General features: G+C 44.2%; 1 protein-coding gene across 1 annotated transcript in view; it reads left to right on the plus strand.

Moving 5' to 3' along the window:
- The first annotated feature begins 1,153 nt into the window (after nucleotides 1-1,153).
- Nucleotides 1,154-23,334, plus strand: part of ANKRD13D (ankyrin repeat domain 13D) — a 29,643-nt gene continuing 7,462 nt past the window's right edge. Inside the window, exons 1-14 of the mRNA XM_081315123.1 lie at nucleotides 1,154-1,484; nucleotides 4,573-4,708; nucleotides 5,791-5,915; nucleotides 8,777-8,822; nucleotides 9,535-9,678; nucleotides 9,894-10,083; nucleotides 11,677-11,743; nucleotides 11,844-11,925; nucleotides 14,509-14,570; nucleotides 14,789-14,919; nucleotides 15,108-15,265; nucleotides 15,708-15,866; nucleotides 17,588-17,751; nucleotides 20,441-20,520. Of these exons, the coding sequence (XP_081171249.1) occupies nucleotides 1,395-1,484; nucleotides 4,573-4,708; nucleotides 5,791-5,915; nucleotides 8,777-8,822; nucleotides 9,535-9,678; nucleotides 9,894-10,083; nucleotides 11,677-11,743; nucleotides 11,844-11,925; nucleotides 14,509-14,570; nucleotides 14,789-14,919; nucleotides 15,108-15,265; nucleotides 15,708-15,866; nucleotides 17,588-17,751; nucleotides 20,441-20,520 (1,634 nt within the window). The 5' untranslated portion in view covers nucleotides 1,154-1,394. The remainder of the gene's footprint in view (nucleotides 1,485-4,572; nucleotides 4,709-5,790; nucleotides 5,916-8,776; nucleotides 8,823-9,534; nucleotides 9,679-9,893; nucleotides 10,084-11,676; nucleotides 11,744-11,843; nucleotides 11,926-14,508; nucleotides 14,571-14,788; nucleotides 14,920-15,107; nucleotides 15,266-15,707; nucleotides 15,867-17,587; nucleotides 17,752-20,440; nucleotides 20,521-23,334) is intronic.

Consider the following 23,334-nt stretch of genomic DNA (forward strand, 5'->3'; position numbering starts at 1 on the left):
AGCTGGGACGAGTAACAGGCGCTCACTCTGTTACGCGGCACTCGGGATTCGACCCGCCAAACTGCCGACCTTCTGATCGACAAGCTCAGCGTCCTAACCCACTGAGCCACCGCGTCCCTTTTTCAAGTTTACTTGGTGCCAATTTTCCTGTCCCTTCAATCAATAAACACAACTGTTTGATGAAGTTGGATCAGGACAGCCCTTCAGACAGGCCTGTAGTATCTGGGAGACTGAGAGAGTGATAAGATGGATAAGACAACCTGATCCTTGAAAAGCCATTTGGAAGTAAAATGAAAGAACTTTTGCAATTCATTTTTGGAAGACTGCCCTGAAATCCTAGCAGTGTCTACTCAGGAGGGGTAAGTTTAACTAAGGTCAGTCAAGCTCATTTTGCCTAGGTATGACCCTAAACTAGGGCAAGGTTGTTCAAATCTAATAAACAAGGACAGGATTACATGGTAAGAGGAATCCCCATCCCAGATATTTGAACAATACCAACGTTATTTTTTAAAAAAAATAATAATAATGAAATATCTACTTAGCATTGTTGGAATATATAAATATGACTATTAGTTGCACAGCAGGTTAGAGCTCACACTCTGCAAACCGTAGTGTAATCTCTGCCAAAGGAAAGGCATTCTGCCCATGCTCAAAAGCCTCCTTTTCTGGATCCCCGTGAGCCTTGACGAAGCTGTTCCCCTCTGGAGCTAAACGTGGCACAGAATGAAACGCTGCGGGAAATAAAAACGACCCTGAGAAATGCTTCTTTCTCCTGCAAAAGCCATGCATTTGCAGTCAGGAAGGAAAAGGACTCGCCGCCCACCCGCCCCGCAGCAAGCGAACCCACCAGTGCACCGCCGTTTCTTTTTCATTCTCCCGCGAAGGGAGGCGAACCGGGAGGCGGGGACACCCCCGGGCATTAGCAGCCTCTAAGCCGTGTGCGCCTGCTGCGCTGCCCGGTCCCTCCGGTTGCAGGCGGCGGTGACGCACGGGGTGCCGCTGCCGCCCAAACCCTCCGAGCGCCTTCCTCTCGCGTGGGCTGGCCTTGAGAGCCAGGCCGGAAAAGTGCCCAGGCTGGGCCAGGTTTCCGCACCCCGACCGCTGTCTCCTCCCTGCGCCTCGGAGGCCCGCCCCTTCTTCCCAACCCGTCGCTCTCTGGCTCTGGCTTCGACCTCGGGAGCCGCAGCGCACCCCGGCACAGGCCGCGCGGCGCCCCTCCCTCGCCTCGCCTCGTCTCGCCTCTCGGCAGCGCCTCCGCCACCGCAGCGGGCCCAACGCAGAGGCGAGCAGGACGGGAGCTCTGGTGCTGGCTTGGGTAGCCGTCACTTGGGAAGGCCTCGGGCAGAGAGGGACCGGAGCGGAGACCCGGCCAGGCGCGGGGACATGGTGACGGGATGGCCCGCATCGCAGACGCCTTCCCTCTGCACCTGCTCGTCTGGCACAACCGGCACCAGGCGCTGGACAGCGAGCTGCGCAAGGGACAGGTAACGCGGAGCCCCCTCCCCAGTTTTCCTGTCCTGTCGCCCAGTCCAGCCTGCCTTCCCTCTCAGCCCCGAGCTGAGGGGCGCAGGGAGTGGGAACGTGATGGAGAGAGTCCCGAGCTTCTGCTTTCCCATTTCATCCTCTGGCTGTCAGGGGAAGGGGCAATGAACGAGGCCTGTGCTCTGGCCCTAATCCCGAGATGGCTACTTCTAATCTAGATTTCACTTGCATCCCTTGGAACCTGCTTCTAGTGAATTTCCCTCTCCCCCTTCCCGGCATGGAAAAATGTCCCACGAATATTTCCAGATACCACGGTCGTTGGGAATCCCTCTTTTCCTCAGTCTCGGGGTAACCCCTGGTGCTGCATCTCCATTATTTCTCTCCTGTCTCAGAACTCTATTTCCTTCCTCTCCATTACAGCCCAAGTAGTAGTTTGAGGATACATAGATCAAGCCACATTTCATTTGGAAATCCCCACATTCAAGACCTATCTTAACGGATAGACACTTCGAAGAATAGAGTATTCCTCCTTTTTGGCACTCTGCTTGAAATCCCACAATCTAGTATGCCTTCAGTCATATTTACTCTGCAGCTTCCCCCAGACAGGATATGAGGGCAAATCTTGCTAAGGATCACGTGTAGTTGGCGTACATGCCTCTGCCATGATTATAATGTTCTCTGGTATGGAGGGCAAGCTTTTCCTATTCTCCTTCCCATTTCTGCTTCTTATTCAGGACACATAATGTGCAAGTGGCCACCATTTTGGGAAAAGATAAAGTATTATTAAACTTAAGCATATGTGAACTCAGCTGACCCTGATTCTTTCTTTGGCCATTTCTACACTTAAACACTTACACTCCTTGGTGGAGCAGTGGGCTAATGCCTCCTTAAGTAACACCAGCTGCCTGCAATTAGTGCAGGTTCGCATCCCACCAGGCTCCAGGTTGACTCAGCCTTCCATCCTTCCGAGGTAGGTAAAATGAGGACCCAGATTGTTGGGGGCAATAAGCTGACTAATAAGCAGGCATATACATAGAATGAAGGCTATTGCTAAGCACATTGATTTGTGCTTTAGATTGTAAGACGCCCTGAGTCTTCGGAGAAGGGTGGGATATAAATGGGATTTTAAAAAAATGAAGACTTCATTCTAGGATTTACAGTGATATTCAACCATAGTTGCCATTATGGTCATTATTACTATCATATGTACACTACCCAGGGATGGATGGATGACTCTAAAAGATTCTATAAGATTTCATACTGTTTTAGATTTCATACTAAAAGATTTCATACTGTTGAAAATCTTCCTTTTACTACTTTTTTTAGTATAGGCTATTTGAGCCTGTGCCTATTTGTGCTTTCTCCAGTGCACTGTTTAACATTATCAAAAATGCTTTGCAGATTTCACTTGTCCTGCAGATTATCATCATGCATTGGATAGGCACTTGTGTTACAAAAAAAGGATAGAGACAATCTCAGATTGGTAGTTTATTGGATTTCAGCGGATTTTATATGTTTGCTTTTCTACCTGGAGGTTAAAACGAGAACAGTGCCACCAGAACACCTGGGCCCTCGTGCCTGATAATTGTTTTGGAACTGAGGCAAAATGGGGATCAGTTCATTTGAGTTTTAAAAGGTCTGAGCTATGAAGTGATGATAACTTCAGAAAGTAAAAAAAAATCCTACTCATTGTTTTTCTGAAAGAAAAAGAGGAAATTATTTGGAGCATCTGGAAAGTGAATCTTGGAAAAATAATAAAGATTTTGAATCATTTAGCCATCCAGATATTTTGGAAGTTTACAAATAGGGTGCTAAACGCAATTACTGTATGCTGTTTATCCCTGGTTTTTTTATCTTCCTATCTCTACAAATGTGGAAATTCTGAAGAAGAGCTTGTAAGAGAGCATAACATACCATATTGGGAATACTAGGTCAGGATTGAATAACAAGTTTATAAATGGCAAATGATTTGGGGTAAAACTGATGAGGCCTTTTGAGCAAGTCTCCTTTCTTTTCCTTTGTTTCTTAGTTCCTGCGTTCCTTTCTTGCTTTCTTCCATCCATCCTATGTAAAATGGATGTGAGGTATTTAGTGGTTGTTCAACATGCATATTCCTTTTGAATTTAATTGGTAATCTGAGGTTCATCTATCAGTGAGTCAAATATCTCTGAAAAATTTATACCAGGGAACAACAGTTTCTACCCCCTTAATGTTCATTTTTAAGCTGCTCTTGATGACAGATTCTCAGAGTTGCAGTAGTTGCAACTTCATTGAAACAAGTCTGGAATAGATTATTTCTCAAGTATCTTCCACCTCTATAATTCTATGCTTTCTCCCCATCATATTTTCCCACTAGTGAATTACAAATCAATTGGTTTTAAAAAAAACTAATTCATTTCTGCAGTGCTGGTAGCTGTTAGATTATGTAGGGTGGATGCTTATTAAATTAGCTTCCTCTAAATAATCTTAACTACATTGCTCAAAAACATGGTTTTCTTTCATTTTTCTTATTTTTTTATTTACTGAGTAAGTGCGCATTGTAGTGTATACCTTCTGCCATTAAAAAGCAAATCCAATTGGGCTGATCTTAGCCCCGTTTATCAGAAGGAAAGAAAGATTGTTGATGTGAATGGCTACCTTTACAATAATGAAACTCTGGAAGATAACATTGCAAGTCTCTTTCATCAGGAAGTCAGAATTTACTACCAGCACTGGATTACAAACCAATTCATGGACTGAAATACCACTCTATGCTCTAATTTACATTAAACAGCAATGTTGGTTCTTCAGTCCTGCAGCTAGTGAATAAAACTGTATTAGAATTCCTATTATTGACCTTTGTGTCAGTTCAGTTAACTATATGAATTATATCTAATCCTGGATGGCCTTAGAGATAAAGAAGAACAGTATCTAAGAACAAGTGCTGGCTGAATTACATTCTTTAACAGAAGATACTTGGACAAGGTCATTCTCAAGATTGAATCCCAGCACTGAAAATTAATTAAGCTTGCAGTTGATGTTAAACACCATGCTTGTTTTCCCTGGAAAATATTTCTTATCCAGATCATTAATCCTCTGATTCTCTTACAGCATGATATTGAAATGCTTGACCCACGTGGCCGGACACCTCTGGAATTGGCAGTGTCCCTCGGAAACTTGGAATCTGTCCGTGTGCTGCTGCGACACAACGCCAGTGTGGCTCAGGAGAATGCCAATGGCTGGACAGGTAGGACATAGATGAAAGCCTGTATTGCTAGAGGAACTAGAGCAGGGGTCAGCAACCTGAAACAGTGAAAGAGCCACTCGGAACCGGTTCCCTCACAAAAGGAAAAACGGAGCCGCAAAAAAATGTGTGCACATGCGCATACATGCATGCATGCGCAGAACAGGGTTTGACTGAAGAGTGGAGCCAAGGCAAGATATGCACCTACCCTGCATATTTGAATTGATTGGTTGAACTTTTTTAGTCCCACTTTTTTTTTTTGGACTGCACATGGCAGAGGACTGGGAGCCGCAGGAGATGGCTGAAAGAGCCGCATTCGGCTCTGGAGCCGCGGGTTGCAGACCTGTGAACTAGAGGCATCCCTCCTTTACTTCCTGGCTTCTGTGGCAAAAGATTGTTAGTTTGCATGAATTTTTAAAAAGCCTGCTTAACAGTGTGAAAAACTATTAGGTTTTTTGCTTGTTAGGAACACCATGATATAGATCAGCATTAGATGGAATTACATTCATATTGAAACCTCCTGAGAAAATTTAGACTTCTCTTTTAAGAAGAAAAATGACTTAACCAAATACACTTGGTGAAACATTCTTGCCAAGCCATCTAATGCTGATTTACATCTTTAACAACGGTTATTTAGCAAGGACATCTTCATACTTCAGCAGATTTCTTTGTGAAATTTACCAAAAAGGCGTTTCCTCATAATTGCCTGTGTTTTGTGTCAGCTTAGTTGTTGCCTTCTACTGATGGAATATTTTAAGTTGCAGATAAAAGAGTAGGCTTGCAACTTTATGCAATTTTCTTGGTATTACCTTTCCCATTCTTTCTGCTCACGTTCCGAGAACCTTGCATTATCGACATAAATGAGCACAATTCTAGTTCTTCTGGCAGTTAGACATTTCCTTTTGATAGATACAGAATACAGATACAGATAGTTCAAGAGGTTGGAATCTCATTCTGCTAATTGGATGTGAGAATAGAGGTAAAATTCATCCGGGTTAGAGATAAGGTATGGCATGATAAAACAGAAGGAGGATCCAAGAAGCTAGATATTTACTGTTTCCTTACACTCTTTCCCTGGCATCTAGTCCTTCAAGAGGCTGTAAGCACCGGAGATCCAGAGATGGTACAGTTGATACTCCAATATCGTGATTACCAGCGTGCCACACGGCGACTGGCTGGCATTCCAGAATTACTCAACAAACTACGTAGAGTATGTATTAATATAATCTTCCAGTTGAATTGGAGTATTTTCCATTCTCTTTTGGGGTCTGCAGATATTTATTTTGAGATATCCATCTTCTGGCTTTGTCAAATATCTTGACAAAAGTTGTGAAGAGGAAGAAATTAAACCATGTCAAACAATTTCTCATGCAGCTTTCCTCAGTTTGGTGCCTCTTAGGGAAACTTGTTGACATGTATTATGAGAGATGTAATCTTGCACTTTGGAAGAGCATACATTTAGAGAAGTCTAAATGAAGAGAAGTTTTTGTGGATTGTTCTTCTGTTATTCCAAAGATCTGGTTACATTTGGTTTAAAAAAATAATAGTCTAGATACAAGTAGTCCTCGATCTATGACTACAATTGAGCCTGCGATTTTGGTTGTAAGTTGTTGCAGTTGTAAGTTGAGTCACCATATGACCGGACTTGTTTTTATGATGGCTGTTAAGTAAGTCATTGCAGTCATTAAGCAAAATATAGTTGTAAGTCTGAATCTAGCTTATTCGATAGACACTGTTTGTTGCTTTTTGCTGGAAAATGGCAAAAAATATTACAATACACAACCACATGATCCTGGGATGCTGCATCTGGTCATAAACATGAGCCAGTTGCCAAGTGCACAAAATGCAGTTGTGTGACTGCAGGGGTGATGTGACAGTTGTAATGTTGAGGACAAGTTGTAACTAACCTTTTTCAAGTCCATCATAACTGGCCGACATTATTTGGGAGGAGTTTGACCCTGTGACTCCGGATGAAGTGGACAGGATCATGGGTAGATTGAGTGCCGCCATGTGTTTGTTGGACCCGTGTCCCTCCTGGCTGGTTTATGTGGCTTGGGAGGTCACACGAGGCTGAGTGAGGGATGCTTCCCTGCCGCCTTGAAGGAGGCGGTGGTGAGGCCCCTCCTCCAGAAACCTGCCTTGGATCCAGCTATTTTGAATAATTTTCGTCCTGTCTCCAACCTTCGCTTTCTTGCGAAGGTTGTTGAGATCATGGTGGCACGGCAGCTCCCGTTGGTCCTGGAGGAAACTGAGTATCTGGATCCGTACCAATCGGGTTTCAGGCCCGGGTACAGCACGGAGACGGCATTGGTCGCGCTGGTGGATGATCTCTGGCGGGCTCGGGATAGGGGTTATTCCTCTGTCCTGGTCCTATTAGATCTCTCAGCGGCTTTTGATACCATCGACCATGGTATCTTGCTGCGACGTCTCCGGGGGTTGGGAGTGGGAGGCACCATTTTACGGTGGTTCTCCTCCTACCTCTCGGGCTGTTCGCAGATGGTGTTGGCAGGAGGGCAGAGGTCAATCCCGAGGCCCCTCAATTGTGGGGTGCCCCAGGGGTCGGTCCTCTCTCCCCTCTTCTTCAACATCTATATGAAGCCACTGGGTGAGATCATCCATGGTTTCAGGGTGAGGTATCATCAATATGCTGATGATACCCAGCTTTTCATCTCCACCCCAAACCAACCCAGTGATGCCCTCGACATGATGTCCCGTTGCCTGGAAGCGGTACGAATCTGGATGGGGAAGAACAGGCTCCAACTCAACCTGGCCAAGACCGAGTGGCTTTACGTACCGGCATCTCGTACAGTTCAGGATATTCCACCTTTGGCTATGGGGGGAGAGGTGTTACCTCCCGTTGATAGGGCGCGCAACCTAGGCATCCTCCTGGATGCACGACTCAGTTTAGAAGATCATATAGGAGTCGTGGCTAGGGGGGCATTTGCCCAGGTTCGCCTGGTGCGCCAGTTGCACCCCTATCTGGACAGAAATGCTTTACGTATGGTCACTCATGCGCTCGTTACCTCCCATGTTGATTACTGCAATGCTCTCTACATGGGGCTGCCCTTGAAGACCACCCGAAGACTTCAGTTGATGCAGAATGCGGCCGCGCGGGTTGTGATGGGAGCATCCCGATACTCCCATATTACACCCCTCCTGCGTGAGCTGCATTGGTTACCGGTTGCTCTCCGGGTGAGATTTAAGGTGCTGGTTCTTACCTATAAAGCCCTTCATGGCTTAGGCCCGGGATACCTGCAGGACCGTCTGCTGCCAGGAACGACTTCCCATTGCCCTGTGCACTCACACAGAGAGGGGCTCCTCAGGGTGCCATCGGCCAGACAATGTCGGCTGGCGACCCCCAGGGGGAGGGCCTTCTCTGTGGGAGCGCCAGCCCTGTGGAATCAGCTCCCCTTGGAGCTCCTTAAGACACTTCTTTTCCAACAGGCCGACCTGGACTGATGATAAGGGGGTTTAACATGGTTTTAACATTTTATTGGTTTTAGTTGGGGCTAGGTTTAGTTTAATTTCTTCTTAATATTTGTATCCTATTTGTATTTTATTGTTGTTAGCCGCCCTGAGTCCTTCGGGAGATAGGGCAGCATATAAGTCCCAATAAATTAATAAATAAATAAATAAATAAATAACTGAACAGTTGTTAAGTAACCCCTTGTAAGTCGAGGACTACTTGCAGTTAGTATCATTAACGTCCTTTTTTTTCTGTCCAAAGTAAGTGCAGTAATATAATATAACTGTTTCTTTGCCATATTAATTTGTAGGAAATACGTTTGAACAGCACACTTTCAGGATTTCAGAATTGCTGGGAATCCTGAAAACATCAGCACTGATCTTTTTAATGCTTTCTTTTCAATGTCTTTTGAAACACCCTTGGCCTTGCTAATTGCTAAACCTAATTGCATATTATACTCCCACTGACAAAAGATTTGTCATATAGTGTTAAAGCCCTGAGTATTTCAGAGGAAAAACATATAGAGGTTGTATCTTCCTGCCCCTTGTCTTGTTTGTACTGATCTTACTTCTGGTTTGTAGTGAACTAGTTTTCCATTTCCTCAGGCCCCTGACTTCTATGTGGAAATGAAGTGGGAGTTTACCAGCTGGGGTAAGTCAGTACTTCAGATGTCCAATTCAGTGAGTAAAGAGAAAATATGAATACAAGATAGAAAAGATGGCAGGAGAAGATGGTGTTGCAGAGAAATATTTGAACTAAGGAATGAGGTTTCTGTGTTTAATCATTATCATTACTTTTCAGAATAGATTTGGCCACTAACTTTCTAAAAGTGCGTCATTGGCAGAACACGAAAAGGAATTCTGCCTCTTGTTCTACAGTCAGTTTAGTGCAGGCGTAGGCAACCTTGGATCTTTTATGACTCATGGACTTCAACTCCCAGAATTCCTGAGCCAGCATGGCTCAGAATGGAAACCTCTCCCTTTCCCCTCAGCATGGCTGGCTCAGGAATTCTGGGAGTTGAAGTCCATGAGTCATAAAAGAGCCAAAGTTGCCTACCCCTGGTTTAGTGGTTTCTTCTGTGGCCAGTCTATCCAGGCGGTTTTAACATGTGATAACACAACTAGTGCTCCAGATTTTTTAAGTGATAATTTGGAAGGTTGGGAAGGTCCCATACAGATACCTCAGGGACCTATTAAATTTGTTGTTTACTCTTAGGCATGTTGCTGTCTCATCTTACCCTACTTTACAGAGGCTATGATTCCTTCATGGAAGAACAGTCTTGTACAAATGTGACTCATTATTTAATAGTTCCAGGTAATGATCCTTATGCCTCTGTTTATTCTCTTCCTCTCTCTCTCTGCAGTGCCTCTTGTCTCCAAGATATGTCCAAGCGATGTGTATCGTGTATGGAAGCGGGGTGAAAATCTGCGGGTGGACACTACCTTACTGGGCTTTGAGCACATGACCTGGCAGCGGGGCCGGCGCAGCTACATCTTTAAAGGCGAAGGTCAGAATATCCATTTCTCGGGAGATGGGTGTGCGCTCAGTGATGTGTGGTTTTTGGCAGAAAGTGTTTTTCTTCCAACAGAGCTGAAAAAGCTTGGATGAGAAGTGAAACGTCTTCAAAGAAAAACAAGGAAGTCCAGTTACCTTGTGAAAAAGCACCTTTGGAAATTTTTCTTCCGGTTTTTGCATTTTCCTCCTCTTTCTCCTGTTATTTAGATGAGAATGCTGTGGTGATGGAAGTTGACCATGACAAGCAGGTTGTGTACACTGAGACATTGTCACTAGCCTTGCATGAGCCCGAGCTGATGCTGGCTGCCATGCAGCCTTCGGAGGAACATGTTGCCAGCCGCCTCACGTCTCCTGTTGTCTCCACCCACCTTGATACCAAGAATATTGCCTTCGAGCGGTGAGCTTTGGCAAATGAAAGGGAATGTATTGTTCACTGGTACCATCAGTGCCTTTATATGGGGGATTGTGCGGGAGGAGCAGGAACATACTGACCCTGCATGGCAATTGTTGGGGAGCAGAAGCAGGAGAGACTACAGAAGCTTTTGCTTTGATCCTGTAAGCTGCTTGATGTTCTTATACCATGTGAGGGAGCTAAAGAGATCAAAATTGAAGTGAGACCCAAATTGGAAAGGGTTTCTCTGATTCTTTGAGCACTAGTGTTTCCAGGAAGCCTTGCAATTGAAATGGCTTGAAGTTTATTACGACAAAATACAGTTCGACACCCTTCTTTTTCCTTTGGTCTGGTTACTGGAAGATCAGGTTTCCTCACACCAGAAAATACTTGCTCTGGAAACCACCACTTACCATAGTCTCCTTAGTTAAAGCTTTTAAGGGCAAAAATATAAGCATGTTTGCCTATCTGTTTGTGCATGAACAGCATTTAATGAAATTAATACTTTTAGGTAAGGGATTCTCAAACTATGGGTCACATCATTCCTGAGTTACTTGGTCCCACCCTGGTAGTAATGCATGGATTAGCAGTGATCCAGCTTTATTTGCAATCCAAACTTGTACAACAAAAATAATATAACCGATAGAACGCGTGCTATCAAGGGTGACCTCAGGATTTGCTACCTCCATATCTCCCTGCTCCAGAGCCACCTCTGAGTCTTCATTGGCCAGCTGTAAGGCATCCTTGCTGAACTCTCAACATGTTTTCTAGTCTGGCCTTTTGATTTCTGTCTGCTGCCCAGCAGCTTCCATGCATCCATCCTGGCTGGATTGGGAAGGGGGAAGAACAAGGTGGAAGAGAAAGCCAAGGTCACTTGCAATTTCCTTGCACTGCGCAGCCACTGTTCAGGGTGTGAGACAGTGGTCACTTTGAGAAAAGTGGGCAGAGCTGAGATGCAGCAGCAATGATGTCTCAGCAGTTCTGGAAAACTTGGCCAGGAGAGCAGTACATTCCCGTATGCAAAGGAAGGCAGTGAGCCATCCCTATCCAAATGTCATGAAAAAGAATGCCCGCGAAGAAGTTCGTCCTGGTAGCATAGATCCTCCAGAAACAGGAAGAGAAGTGAAGTTCAAATAAAGGTTCTGTATAACCTCAAACCCCTTGAAGAAACTAGCAATCCAGCTTTGCTAGGTTTATACCAAAAGGCAGAGCAGGAACATGGTCTGACAAGGCTGTGGCTTTGGGTGCACAGTTAAGGTGATTTGTACCCAGTCAGAACCCCAGATGTTTGCAAATGAGTTCTGACAGTGATCCAGCTTTTGATGTGCAAGTCTGGGCTTGCACACAAACAGCTGGAGTACTAACATGCACTTCTGCTCTCCTAACAAAGCTGACTCTGGTTTGCCCATATAAAGGAGGGGGTCTGACACTGAGCCCTATCAGAACACAGAATGACAATTTTATTCCTTTGTGAGATCACACAAATTTATTTATCATTTCAGCCCCACAGAGTTTAGAATTTAGACTGAAATAGGAACCCATTCTATGTGCAAATTTGGGCCATTGTCATATTTGACTCAGGAGTATCTTTTTGTTCAGGAACAAGTCTGGCATCTGGGGATGGCGCTCGGAGAAAATGGAAGTAATCAGTGGTTACGAAGCCAAGGTACAATTCTCTACCTTCTTTGCATAATTATCCTATATAAATGTCAAGATTTAGCTTATCATCTGTATTTGTAATTAGCAAAAACCTTGTGCTTCCCCAGGTTTACAGTGCCAGCAATGTGGAGCTTATTACCAAAACACGTACTGAGCACCTGTCTGACCAGGACAAAACACGCAACAAAGGTATAGCACACATGAACTATTTCCAGTTTTGGACCCATGTTGACTTAACCAATCTATATGCTGTAAATAATTTGTCCTCATGGTAGTTCCAGTTGGTCATTCTCTTTTTGTAGTAATTATTCATTGATCTCTGTTGTTTTGTCCTCAGCAGATTCAGCATGGAATATTTATATTTCATTTACTTACTTATTATGTGTATATTTTTCTTTACATCCCAGAAACTGAATAAAGCACTGTTATGACCTGTGTTATGTATCTCCATCCCTGTGAGATAGATTGAACTGAGAGATAGTAAATATTTCTGAGTTACTTGTGATAGTTTATAAAAGGGGTGAGGATGGAGGGGAAAACTAGAAAAGGCAATAGGAAAAAAGATTTCTGAATTACAAGATTATAGGCGCTGGTCTTTGTGGCATTAGAATAAGAAGAAAAACCTACTTGAAAACCTAAATGTAGCATCTTTTAAAACAAAATGTAAATGATTATACCAGTAAAAAGAGATGAGTAAATTGCACACTCTAAACTTCATCATTCTTTTCTATGCTCAGGGAAAATACCAACCAGCTCTGAAGAAAGTATATAATATATATTCATGGATAAGCTGAGAAAGTTAGGTTCCAAAATATACCCAAAAATTAGATCTGGCTTCTCTGCAGACCAGAACGAGTTTTTAAAGACTGTCACAGCCTTAAAATCACATGGTTTTATAAAAGATGACATATCAGTTTGCAGTTTCCTGTCTTGTCATTGCAGTTAAAAATTGGAGGAGTGGCTTATTTGCGGGTGGCACATTTTTCATGGTATTTTGGTTGAAATTTCTGGGATTGACTTATCTGCAGATAGGTTTATCCACAATTATGTATGGTATTTCCTGCACTCACCTGTCCTATTCCCTATCTTAGCAGTCCTTGCAACCAAGTTCTTATTACTGTAAAATAAATGGGCAAGGACATTTAACTTCTGGGAGGAAAGGTAAGATAGATAAGCAAATAGTCTTGCCCACTACTAGGAGTGGACAGTATGGGACAAGTTCTTTTGACATTTTATAAGATAGTGGTTGCTGTAAAGAAAGAGTATAGTTAGCAAGGCCAGGCAATATTGAACTATTGCCATGCACTCTACTTGGGGCTGCCCCAAACAGCACTCGGAAGCTACTAATGGTCCTGAACAAGTAGTGGGAGGAAACAGTGTTGGGCATGCTTTGAAATGCCCAAGTGATACTATTGTGTCATGAGCTGTATTGATTACTGATAACCTTTCAAAGCCTTTCATGGCATAGGTCCATATTATATAAAGACCAGTTATCTCCCATTGTTTTCCCCATTTGGTAAGATCTGGTAGAGTTGGTCTACTTCAGGAATTCTTGATCAAGCAATGCCATCTGGCAGAGGCATGCCTTCTGTATCGCAGCGTCTGCTTTCTGGAATTATACCTCCCCAGTGGTTTGTTTACCTCCCTCTCTGATGTCGTTCCACAAGTTGTTAAAAGCCTGACTATTCTCCTAGGCCAGGGGTAGGCAACCTCGGCTCTTTTATGACTCATGGACTTCAACTCCCAGAATTCCTGAGCCGAGGTTGCCTACCCCTGTTCTAGGCCTTGTTTGAAGAGCCCTGGGTGATTGGTTGTTACTTAATCTATCCAGATGCTTGAATTCTTCTGTACTGCTTTCTTATTTTAAGTGTAAATAGCTAAGAATCATTTTTGGGTCCATGGGGAAGCTTTTAAATTTATTAAATAACTTCAAAAAAAACCACCAGGGGAGCAGTGAATATTTACTCTTATATCCTGTACGGTAGTAGTAGGGGCTGTGGTAAAAAAAAAAAGAGAAGAAGGGCAAATTACAATCAGATACATTACTGGGACACACATAAGCATTTTGTGACATGAAGCTTTTCCCATGACACTCCTGCAGCAATGAAGAAAAGGCACCAAGCTTCAATGTACTACGCAATTATTATTATTTTGAATGATGTTTATATCTCTCGTCTCTTTTTTCAGTAGGGAAATACAAATCAAGGCAAATAGTTGTTCCACATAATGGAATAGTTTTAAGATTTGCATAAGGGGACAGCTTAGCTGGAGACCAGGCAGGCCAATGAAAACTTTTTTGGTTATGTTTCTTTCCACAGTGGTCTGCTGCTGCTAAGGGTCTAAAGAAAGGGTGGCTGGGAGCCAGGCTAATATTTGGAGGTTGGAAGAGCCTCGTTTCACATTTCATTTGCAGGCCCATGTAACTCTTGCACTGTAAGGTTAAAAAGTGTTCGCTTAGGGAGACGGTGCTCATTTTAGTAGAAATGAAAGAGACATTTTCTGTTTGTCCTCTCTTCAAGGGCTGCTACTGCTGCTGCTGCTGCTAAATGTTTTTTTCCACAAATGTTTAGTTCATCAGGATGTTTGTTTTAATATCAAAAGCACAGTTCCATGCTGCGTGCCACCTTCAATGCTGTAACAAACAGATAAGACAGAAATGTTTTAAAGAAACAATATTAAGCATCTGGTAAAAATAGGCCTTTGTAGCTGAAGTGCTTCTTTGAGGATAAACATAGGACTTACTCTTTCGGATGTCCTTTCCTTGCTATGCAGGCTCCAAGACTCCATTCCAGTCCTTCCTGGGAATTGCCCAGCAGCATGCCGCCCAGAATGGGGTATGTAAGCGAGGTCAGGTTCTTTTTCCTGCACAAGGAAAAGGGCGCTAGCTGAGGCATCAGCATGAGGAACTAAAGGGGAAGGAGGGCAGCAACAAGAGACTTATGCTGGACCAGTGTGGTGGGACTGGTGGGGAGTGAGACTTGGTATTTATATGGCATTTACAATTATTGCTAGAATCCTTTACTTAGAATAGATCCTGCTCCCCATTTTTCAGGCCCCTGTGCTGCAGTCAGCCAGTTTCACAAACCCAACATCTATTACCCCTGAGGAATACTTTGATCCCAACTTCAACTTGGAATCCCGTAATATTGGCCGCCCAATTGAGATGTCCAACAAAGTTCAAAGGTGAGTGCAGGTGGGGAAGATAGTGCAGCACTGATACAATGGGAGGCTCAGGACATGAAGGCTAGCATTGATGCTTTTGGGGTTTGAAAATGAAAATCCATAAGGGTGAGCACGAGGGCTAGTTTTTTTGATGTGCTAAGATGGAGGAAAGGGAAGTTCTGGAAACTGACTTGTTTCTTATTTGCTAGGTTCAAGGCCACTCTGTGGCTCTGTGAGGACCATCCCCTCTCCCTGGTGGAGCAGGTGACACCTATCATTGATCTGATGGCGATCAGCAATGCTCATTTTGCCAAGTTACGTGATTTCATCACCCTCAAGTTACCTCCTGGCTTCCCAGTTAAAATCGGTGAGAGAGATGCAAAACAAACTGGCTGAAAATGGGAGTGGCAAGTGATGGTGCTAGTCATTGTAACGTGGAACTAGTAGAGAAAATGTGGCAGAGAGAGCAGGTAGCAACAGGAGTATGGCAGGAATGATGTATGGCAGACTTGGATGTAACAGTAGATCAGTGGTTGCTGATATTTAGGTACTGAGAAACAGAAATGGAGGGCACTATTGCATACCCGATCTAGAGAAGCATTTAGTTAATCATTGTAGGAGTAGAATGCTAGTTACTCTAGATGGCTTTTAGTCCAGTCCAGGTTCAGGACTTTTTTATATCATTATATTCTTATTAATAATGTTTTGATGGGTTCTGTATGAAAACAGCAAGAGACCTGAAAATAAATAGTTCCCATCCTTTCATTCTTTTCTTTCCCTTTTCTGTAAGTTTTCCCTGTCATTTTCAGAGATCCCTCTCTTCCATGTGCTCAATGCCCGGATCACTTTCAGTAATTTGTGTGGCAGTGATGAGCCGCTAAGCTCAGTGCGGATCTGTACTCCTACCCAGTCTCCTGGCAGCAGTGAGGAACCAAGTGCTGGGGCAGAGGCAACCAGCAATGCTAAAGGTAAGATCAAAGGCCAAAGATAGGCACAGCTCTATCAAAATTATGCCTAGTGCTTCTGTGGCTTCAGTGATGTAAACTCTGGTAAGACTGGATAAAGAGAAAGAGGAAAGCAGCTTTTGGAGCTGGAAGAAGTAGGTCCAACAGTCCATACTGAGTTATTTGAAGAAGTAATAGTTAGAGGAAAGGATAAAACAGGCTGTGCAATCTGCATCCTATAAACAGCCAATGGATCCTAGGCCCTGCTTCTGTAACTCCCATATCACCTCAGAAATTATGCCAATATTTTTCATCAAACGAAAGGGTGAACATTCCTCTCAATTTCCAAATTTTTTTTATTTGTCTAAAATACAACTCGAGCCCCAAAGGAACCTCCCGAAAATCTACGCCTTGCCCACTTGTGTTGTAATATTGTGTCACCATTGCTCCCCAAAAGTATCGAAAAATATATCATGGAATAGCTATAAAAAAATTGCTTGGCCTGGAAAAGACTAGTTAAAAGAATGACACTTAAGACTGTGTTGTTCTTGTCCATCATCCAGTTACTTACTCTAGCAGAGTATTCCTAGCAGAGATCAATACAGGCCCTAACAGCAGCAACTGGAATCATGAATTCTCACTTGATTTTACCTCAGAAAATGCTATCTAGAAGGTTTCTGCACAGAATTTGTCCAAACGTTTCACAATCTATGCAGTGTGAAGCTCTACTTGCCTACCCAGGACTGATGCATGGAGCTTGTGAAACAATTTCTGGTTTTTGCTTTCATTTTAGATTTTGCTGTTGTTATTAAGGTAAAGGTAAAGGTTCCCCCGCACATGCATGCTAGTCGTTTCCAACTCTAGGGGCCGGTGCTCATCTCCGTTTCAAAGCCAAAGAGCCATTGCTTGTCCGAGGACGTCTCCGTGGTCATGTGGCCGGCATGACTAGATGCCAGAGGCGCACAGAACGCTGTTACCTTCCCACTGTAGTGGTCCCTATTTTTCTACTTGCATTTTTACGTGCTTTCGAACTGCTAGGTTGGCAGAAGCTGGGACAAGTAACAGGCGCTCACTCTGTTACGCAGCACTCGGGATTCCACCTGCCAAACTGCCGACCTTCTGATCAACAAGCTCAGCGTCCTAACCCACTGAGCCACCGCATCCCTTTTACTGTTGTTATTACTCTGACATAATAATAGATCACACTAATTTAGTCTTGCGGTTTCCCTATCCATTGTTTTGAGAAATTTCTGCCAGCTTTTTTCCAACCTGTTATATCTTGGTTCACCTGGGAAGATTTAGTGTATTTGCTTCAACGCTTGAGAGTGTGTGGTTTGATCAAAAAAAAGAACTTTATTGTAATTATAGGGAAGTAAGCAGAGATTAGATGTTTGGTTGATTAATTAACACAGGACATAGTTAAGCCCGTTCAAACTATATGATATTTGAGCACAATTTTAGACAACGTCCACACAATATAGACAATTTAATGGTGGATATGATACTACTATGGAGTCACATTGACTCTATATTAATATGCCTTTCATTCCAGGCAGTAAACAGACAGAGCCATTGTACTTACATTCTATTTGTAGGTCTTCCAATTGCTTCTAACTGACGATGGTCAAAACAGATATGCTGTCTAGATATGCCTTTGGTTTTATGTGGCATAGCTGTTGCTATTGCTGTTGCTATTTTCCCAGTCTCTGTTGTAATTATTGTTATGTTATTCTCCTTGCCCCTAGTGTACCCTTTCCCCTGTGAGGTGGATCCATCTGTATTTGAGGTGCCCCAAGGCTACACAATGCTGGGTGCGGGCCGTACAGAGCCCATGAGGGATGAGGACGATGACCTACTCCAATTTGCCATTCAACAGAGTCTCCTGGATGCTGGCACAGAGACAGATCAGGTGATTGGGAGGGCAGCAACTGGACTATGGTGGGAAAGGCTTGCATTCATTTAGTAGAAAACTTGGTTCTTCAAAACAGGTCTAAGAAGGTTGTGTGGTACAAGTAGTGGTGGGTTTCAAATAATTTAACAACCAGTTCTCTGCCTAGCCTTCCCTCCACCTTGGTCGCGGTGGGCTGCTCGAGGGGTCGGCTGGGATGGGGTCAGGAGATCCCAGTGGGGGGGGGGTGTAGGAGCTCCCGGTTACGGAATTGCTGGAGGTCCCAGCTGGGGAGGGCAGGAGGGTAGGGGGGGCTGCAGGAGTCTCAGAATGGGGTGGGTGTAGGAGGGTGAGGGGGTCAGCAGATCCCGGCTGGGGAAGGTGAGGGGGTGCAGCTAGGGCGAGTGGGAGGGCTGGGACGCCTCCGCCAGGGAAAACTGCACCCCCACTGGCCAAGCCTGTGATCCACACTGCGGTCAGGTAGGATTGCATAGAAGGCGCCGGGCAGGGGGCTGGAGGGGGAGCTGCCAGCAGGGGGGAATCAGAGCAGCCGACATCTCCCTTAGCGCAGCCCCATTACGTAGGCGGAGACAGCCCCAGGACAGCTGGAAGTGGGTCCTCACCCAGCCTGGGCCCCATCCACTCGGCAGCTCTGATGGCGGCAGCTGCTGCTCAACCAGCCGGCCACGCAGGAGGCGGGGCTGCTTCCACTCCACATCATCCCACAGCCCCTCACCATCGCCATCCCAGCAGATGCTGCGCTGCGGCAGGCAGACATCATGTTGCTGGCCGGGCCTGGTGATGCAGGGATCACCGCTGCCACCTCCTCCTTCCCAGCCCCATGCGTTGCCTAGGCATCGCAGCGCACCATCTGCCGGCCACACAGAGAAGCAGGAGGAGGAGGCGGCGGCGATCCCTGCATCGCCAGGCCCGGCCGGCAGCATGCCGTCTCCCTTCCGCAGCACAGCATCTGCTGGGACCCACCAGCCACTGCCCCCACCAGCGCAAGGACAGGCGGCACAGCTTTGCTTCCAGAGCTGCTGCCAGCCAGGCCAGGCGATGCAGGGATCGCCGCCGCTGCCTCCTGCTTCTTTGCTGTGGCCGGCGGGGCAAGAGGCTCAGAGCAGCAACTGCAGCAGCAGCCGCCCCCATCAGAGCTGCCGAGCAGACAGAGGGCTCCCTTCTGGCCTTCCCAGGCCTGTCTCCACCCAGGCCGATGGGGCTCGGTGGCTGGTTCGCCATGATGCAGGGCAGCAACTCTTATGTTTTTGATTACAAGTGGTACCTTCCACGACCACACGGTCTCCCTGAAAGCTATCAGTTCTAACACCAGACACAGGTGGTTGGAGAAAAAATAATATGTCGCCGTTTGATACCCGTCTTCTTCCCATGGAACCAAAGTTAGAGGGCGGGTGGCTAAAGAGAGGGACAGTTGGGGTTGTGCCTGCTTTATTATGGGGCAGGCTATTAACAGGCAGCCTGCTCCATTTCATTAAAAAAAATCCCTATTTTTTTAAAAAAATAATGAGATGGAGCGGGCTGCCTGTTAATAGCCTGTTAATAGCAACCGTCCTTCTCTTCAACCAGCCACCCACTAACTCGCCGAAGTCCCACGTGGCCAAATACGTCTTAGCACGGCTGGTTTCCTCCCCCCCCCCGCGCCCCCTTTCTCAGCCTCACATGCTCTCCTTTTCCCAAGCACGACTCACTGCAGCACCTCCTCAGCTGTTGGCCGGCTGACCAGCCAGCTCAGAGGCGGCTTCTCTGAACTGCTGGCGGCGGGCGAGGCAGGGGCTGCTTTTCGTCTTCTCTTCGGCAGATCCGCCCTCACCTGCCCACCCATCCTCTTTCTTTTCATTCCCCTTCCGAGCCCTCTTCACAGCTCTGCCCACCCAGCCACCGAAGCGGCAGTTAGCGCGCCGGAGCTGGAAAGCATTTCTCTGCCACTGCAGAGTTGGAGATCTTGCCCTACTCACCACCGCCCAGACGCCCTCGCTTCCCAAACCATTTCTTTTCTAACCTTCTTTCCAGCTCCTCCGTCACTTCCTCTGCCGCCATGTGCAGTCCCAGAAACAAAAGTTTGTGGGACTAAAAAAAAAACCAAAAAAGTTCAATCAATCAAATCCAACTTATCGTGAAAAAAACTAATGTCTCACAGTTGGAATTGACTGGTTGAACTTTTTTTCTAGTCCCATAAACTTCTTTTGTTTGTGGGACTGCTCACGACGGTGGAGGAAGTGATGGTCGGAGCTGGGAAAAAGGTGTCTCATGGGTGCGATCGGGGGCAGGAGGGGGTGGCGTTTCTGCCACCCTTCAACCGGTTCTCTGAACTCAAAAGAAGGTAGCTACCGGTTCTACCAAACCGGTCCGAACTGGCTGAATCCCACCACTGGGTACAAAACAAAAGTAGGAGGACAACATAGCAAATAAAACCCCAGGTGTTGTCACTTACTGGAGATCATTCTTTGTTGACAACTTTAGATATAGCTTTGGGGGCTTAAATTTAGTCTTATTGGTGCTTTTCACCCTTATTAGGAATCAGGGATGGGGGACCTAAAGCTAAACATGATCTCAGACTATTCAACAAGTCGCAGGATCAATTAGTTAATTAATTAATTACCTAACAAGTTTCCAATTGTTATCTACTCCTGGGTGATACCTGCTGAATCTCCTTTTTATTTTTACTTCTTCATTCCATATTTTTTATTAGGTTACCATCTGGGAAGCTCTGACCAACACACGACCAACATCCAATCCACCAACCTATGATGAGGAACTACAATTGGAACGGTGAGTATTTGTGTAAAATACACACCATCCATTCACATACATATCTAGCTATCCTGCCAGACTGTTTCTTTTTTATTGTGATGTAAGCAGTGGCTGCTACTAGAAGAACAGGAGTTGGTGGTGAGAAAGTGCCAGGAACTGCATAAATTAAGTTGCATGCTACCCTCCTAGTTTAAGTTCTCCACCTTTGCTGCATAATTATTAGTTTAAAGCAAAAAAAAAATTCCATATATTTAGTTTATTTTGCCAGTTATGGGAAGGGGGACAAGAACTATACAGGGTGTGGAAACGTCTTTCCCAGCTATTTGAGATTTTGTTCATCAGCTCATTTCTGGCTTCTGGGATGCCACTAGCACGACTATGTAATTTGGTTTGGTTTCAAGAGAAATCTAATATTGACAGTAGAACTGTGACTGTTTTTTTTCTTAAATGAAAGTTTGTACCCTAAATAATTTCATATATTTGCTTACAGATAAAATACTTAGGCCTAAAATAAGAATCACACTTTCTTTTTAATTATTACACATATTTTAGGAGTGAGTCTTAAAAATACATTTAGTCTGTAAATGGGAGAAAAGGGCATGCTGTCTTTGCCATGGTCAGGCTATATAAAAAAACACTTTAAAAAGACTCCTTGAAATTTTTGTTGTTGTTAGTTGTGAAGTCGTGTCCAACCCATCGCGACCCTACAGACAACGTTCCTCCAGGCCTTCCTGTCCTCTACCATCTTCTGGAGTCCATTTAAGCTCATGCCTACTCCTTCAGTGACTCCATTCAGCCACCTCATTCTCTGTTGTACCCTTCTTCTATTGCCCTCAATCTTTCCCAGCATTAGGCTCTTCTCCAGTGAGTCCTTCCTTCTCATTAGGTGGCCAAAGTATTTGAGTTTTAGCTTCAGGATCTGGCCTTCTAAGGAGCAGTCAGGGTTGATCTCCTCTAGGACTGACCGGTTTGATCGCCTTGCAGTCCAAGGGACTCGCAGGAGTCTTCTCCAGCACCATAGTTCAAAGGCCTCCATTCTTTGGTGCTCAGCCTTTCTTATGGTCCAGCTTTCACAGCCGTACATTGCAACTGGGAAGACCATAGCCTTGACTATACGCACTTTTGTTGGCAGGGTGATGTCTCTGCTTTTTAGTCTGCTGTCTAGATTTGCCATGGCTTTCCTCCCCAGGAGCAAGCGTCTTTTAATTTCTTGGCTGTAGTCCCCATCTGCAGTGATCTTGGAGCCCAGGAAAATAAAATCTGTCACTACCTCCATTTCTTTCCCATCTATTTGCCAGAAATTGAGAGGGCCGGATGCCATGATCTTGGTTTTCTTAACATTAACATTAAGAAAACCAAGATCTTGAAAAATACCTCCTTTTACCTGCTTTCTAGGAATATATTTTAATTTATTAGAAAGTTTTAACATTGATTACTCAGTGTCTATCCTTTCCAATGCAGCAGTTGCTGACAATAGAACATTTTTTTGTGCCCAATGCAGCCTGAATTCATGACATGAATAAACAGTATATTTTAAATTAGAAAAGGTTATATTACAATCATGTGTATATAACCAAATTCTTATAGCCTTATAGTTTTTTTTCTTTTTTAAGAAACTGCTGTACATGGGTTGACATTTAGATCCAAGAAACAGTAAAGGTTGCTTCATTCTTTTACTATATCACCATCAAGCTGTATTTCCGACATTTAGGTAACATTTAACCTGGCGTCACAGGCTTGAAATTTTGTAGATAGAGAAGCAATTGCAAAATGGCAATGGAAAGAGAATAAACGCTGTTAGGAAAAAGAGATAAGAAACATTGTTTCAGGTTTTTTTTAAAAAAAAACTTAAAAAGTTTTGTATTTTTAACACAGGATACCCTCAACTTTTTAAAATCTTCAATATTAATATCATTTTGAAACATATTTCTGGCTTCTATGTTTATAAACTACAGATCACACTGTAATAATTGGGTTCCCATAAAATTACAACTAAGCCAACTTGCAATGAGATGGGCAGTAAACAAATTTAATAAATAATAATATAATATATTGGAATGTGTGAATCTAATCATTATTTTAGTATTTTACACCTGTTTCTGGCAGATTTAAACAAGGAGGTATGTCATCTTGTCTGTTGAGAATGAAATCTTCTACTGTATCTTTTTTGTGGTTAGTACAGAAATATTCTACAGGAGAAGAGCTTGCTTTTTCCCTGGAATACTTCTTAAAATTATGTTTATGTACTGCAGAACTGATCATGGTCTTAGAAGGTCTCCCCTTTATTTAACCCTTAAAATTTGTCTCATTTTATTGAAAGCAAATACAGTAAGAGGTGACAGTGGGGTCCTGTTGTAGTTACCAACAAAGGACTCCATTGACTGAATGTCCGCTTCTGATTTTTCTGATTTGCATTGTTTTTAATTTGTTGAATTTGTGGCTCATTTACTATATTCAGAATATGTGCGGATAAGCTAAGAATTTCATGTGGTAAAATACACCCAGAAAATTGTGCTCTTTCATTCATGAGTACTGTAGGTTTCCCCATGCATGTTCTTAACTAAGCTAGTGAAGTAAATTATAACAATAATAAAATACATTAAAATATAATCAAAATTATATGAATTTTAAGAATATGCTTATTCTTAAAGTAAGGGAAAAGATTTCCCTCCAACTATAGAGCACAGTGCTCATCTCCATTTTTTTTGCCAAGGGACCCAGCGTTGTCCGAAGACGATTTCTTGGTCACGTGGCCAGCATGGCTATACGCCAAAGGCACACAGAAATGCTGTTACCTTCCCACTGAAACAGCACCTATTAATCTACTCGCAT

Source organism: Vipera berus (genome assembly GCF_964194415.1).
Source record: "Vipera berus genome assembly, chromosome: 1".
Classification (NCBI taxonomy): domain Eukaryota; kingdom Metazoa; phylum Chordata; class Lepidosauria; order Squamata; family Viperidae; genus Vipera; species Vipera berus.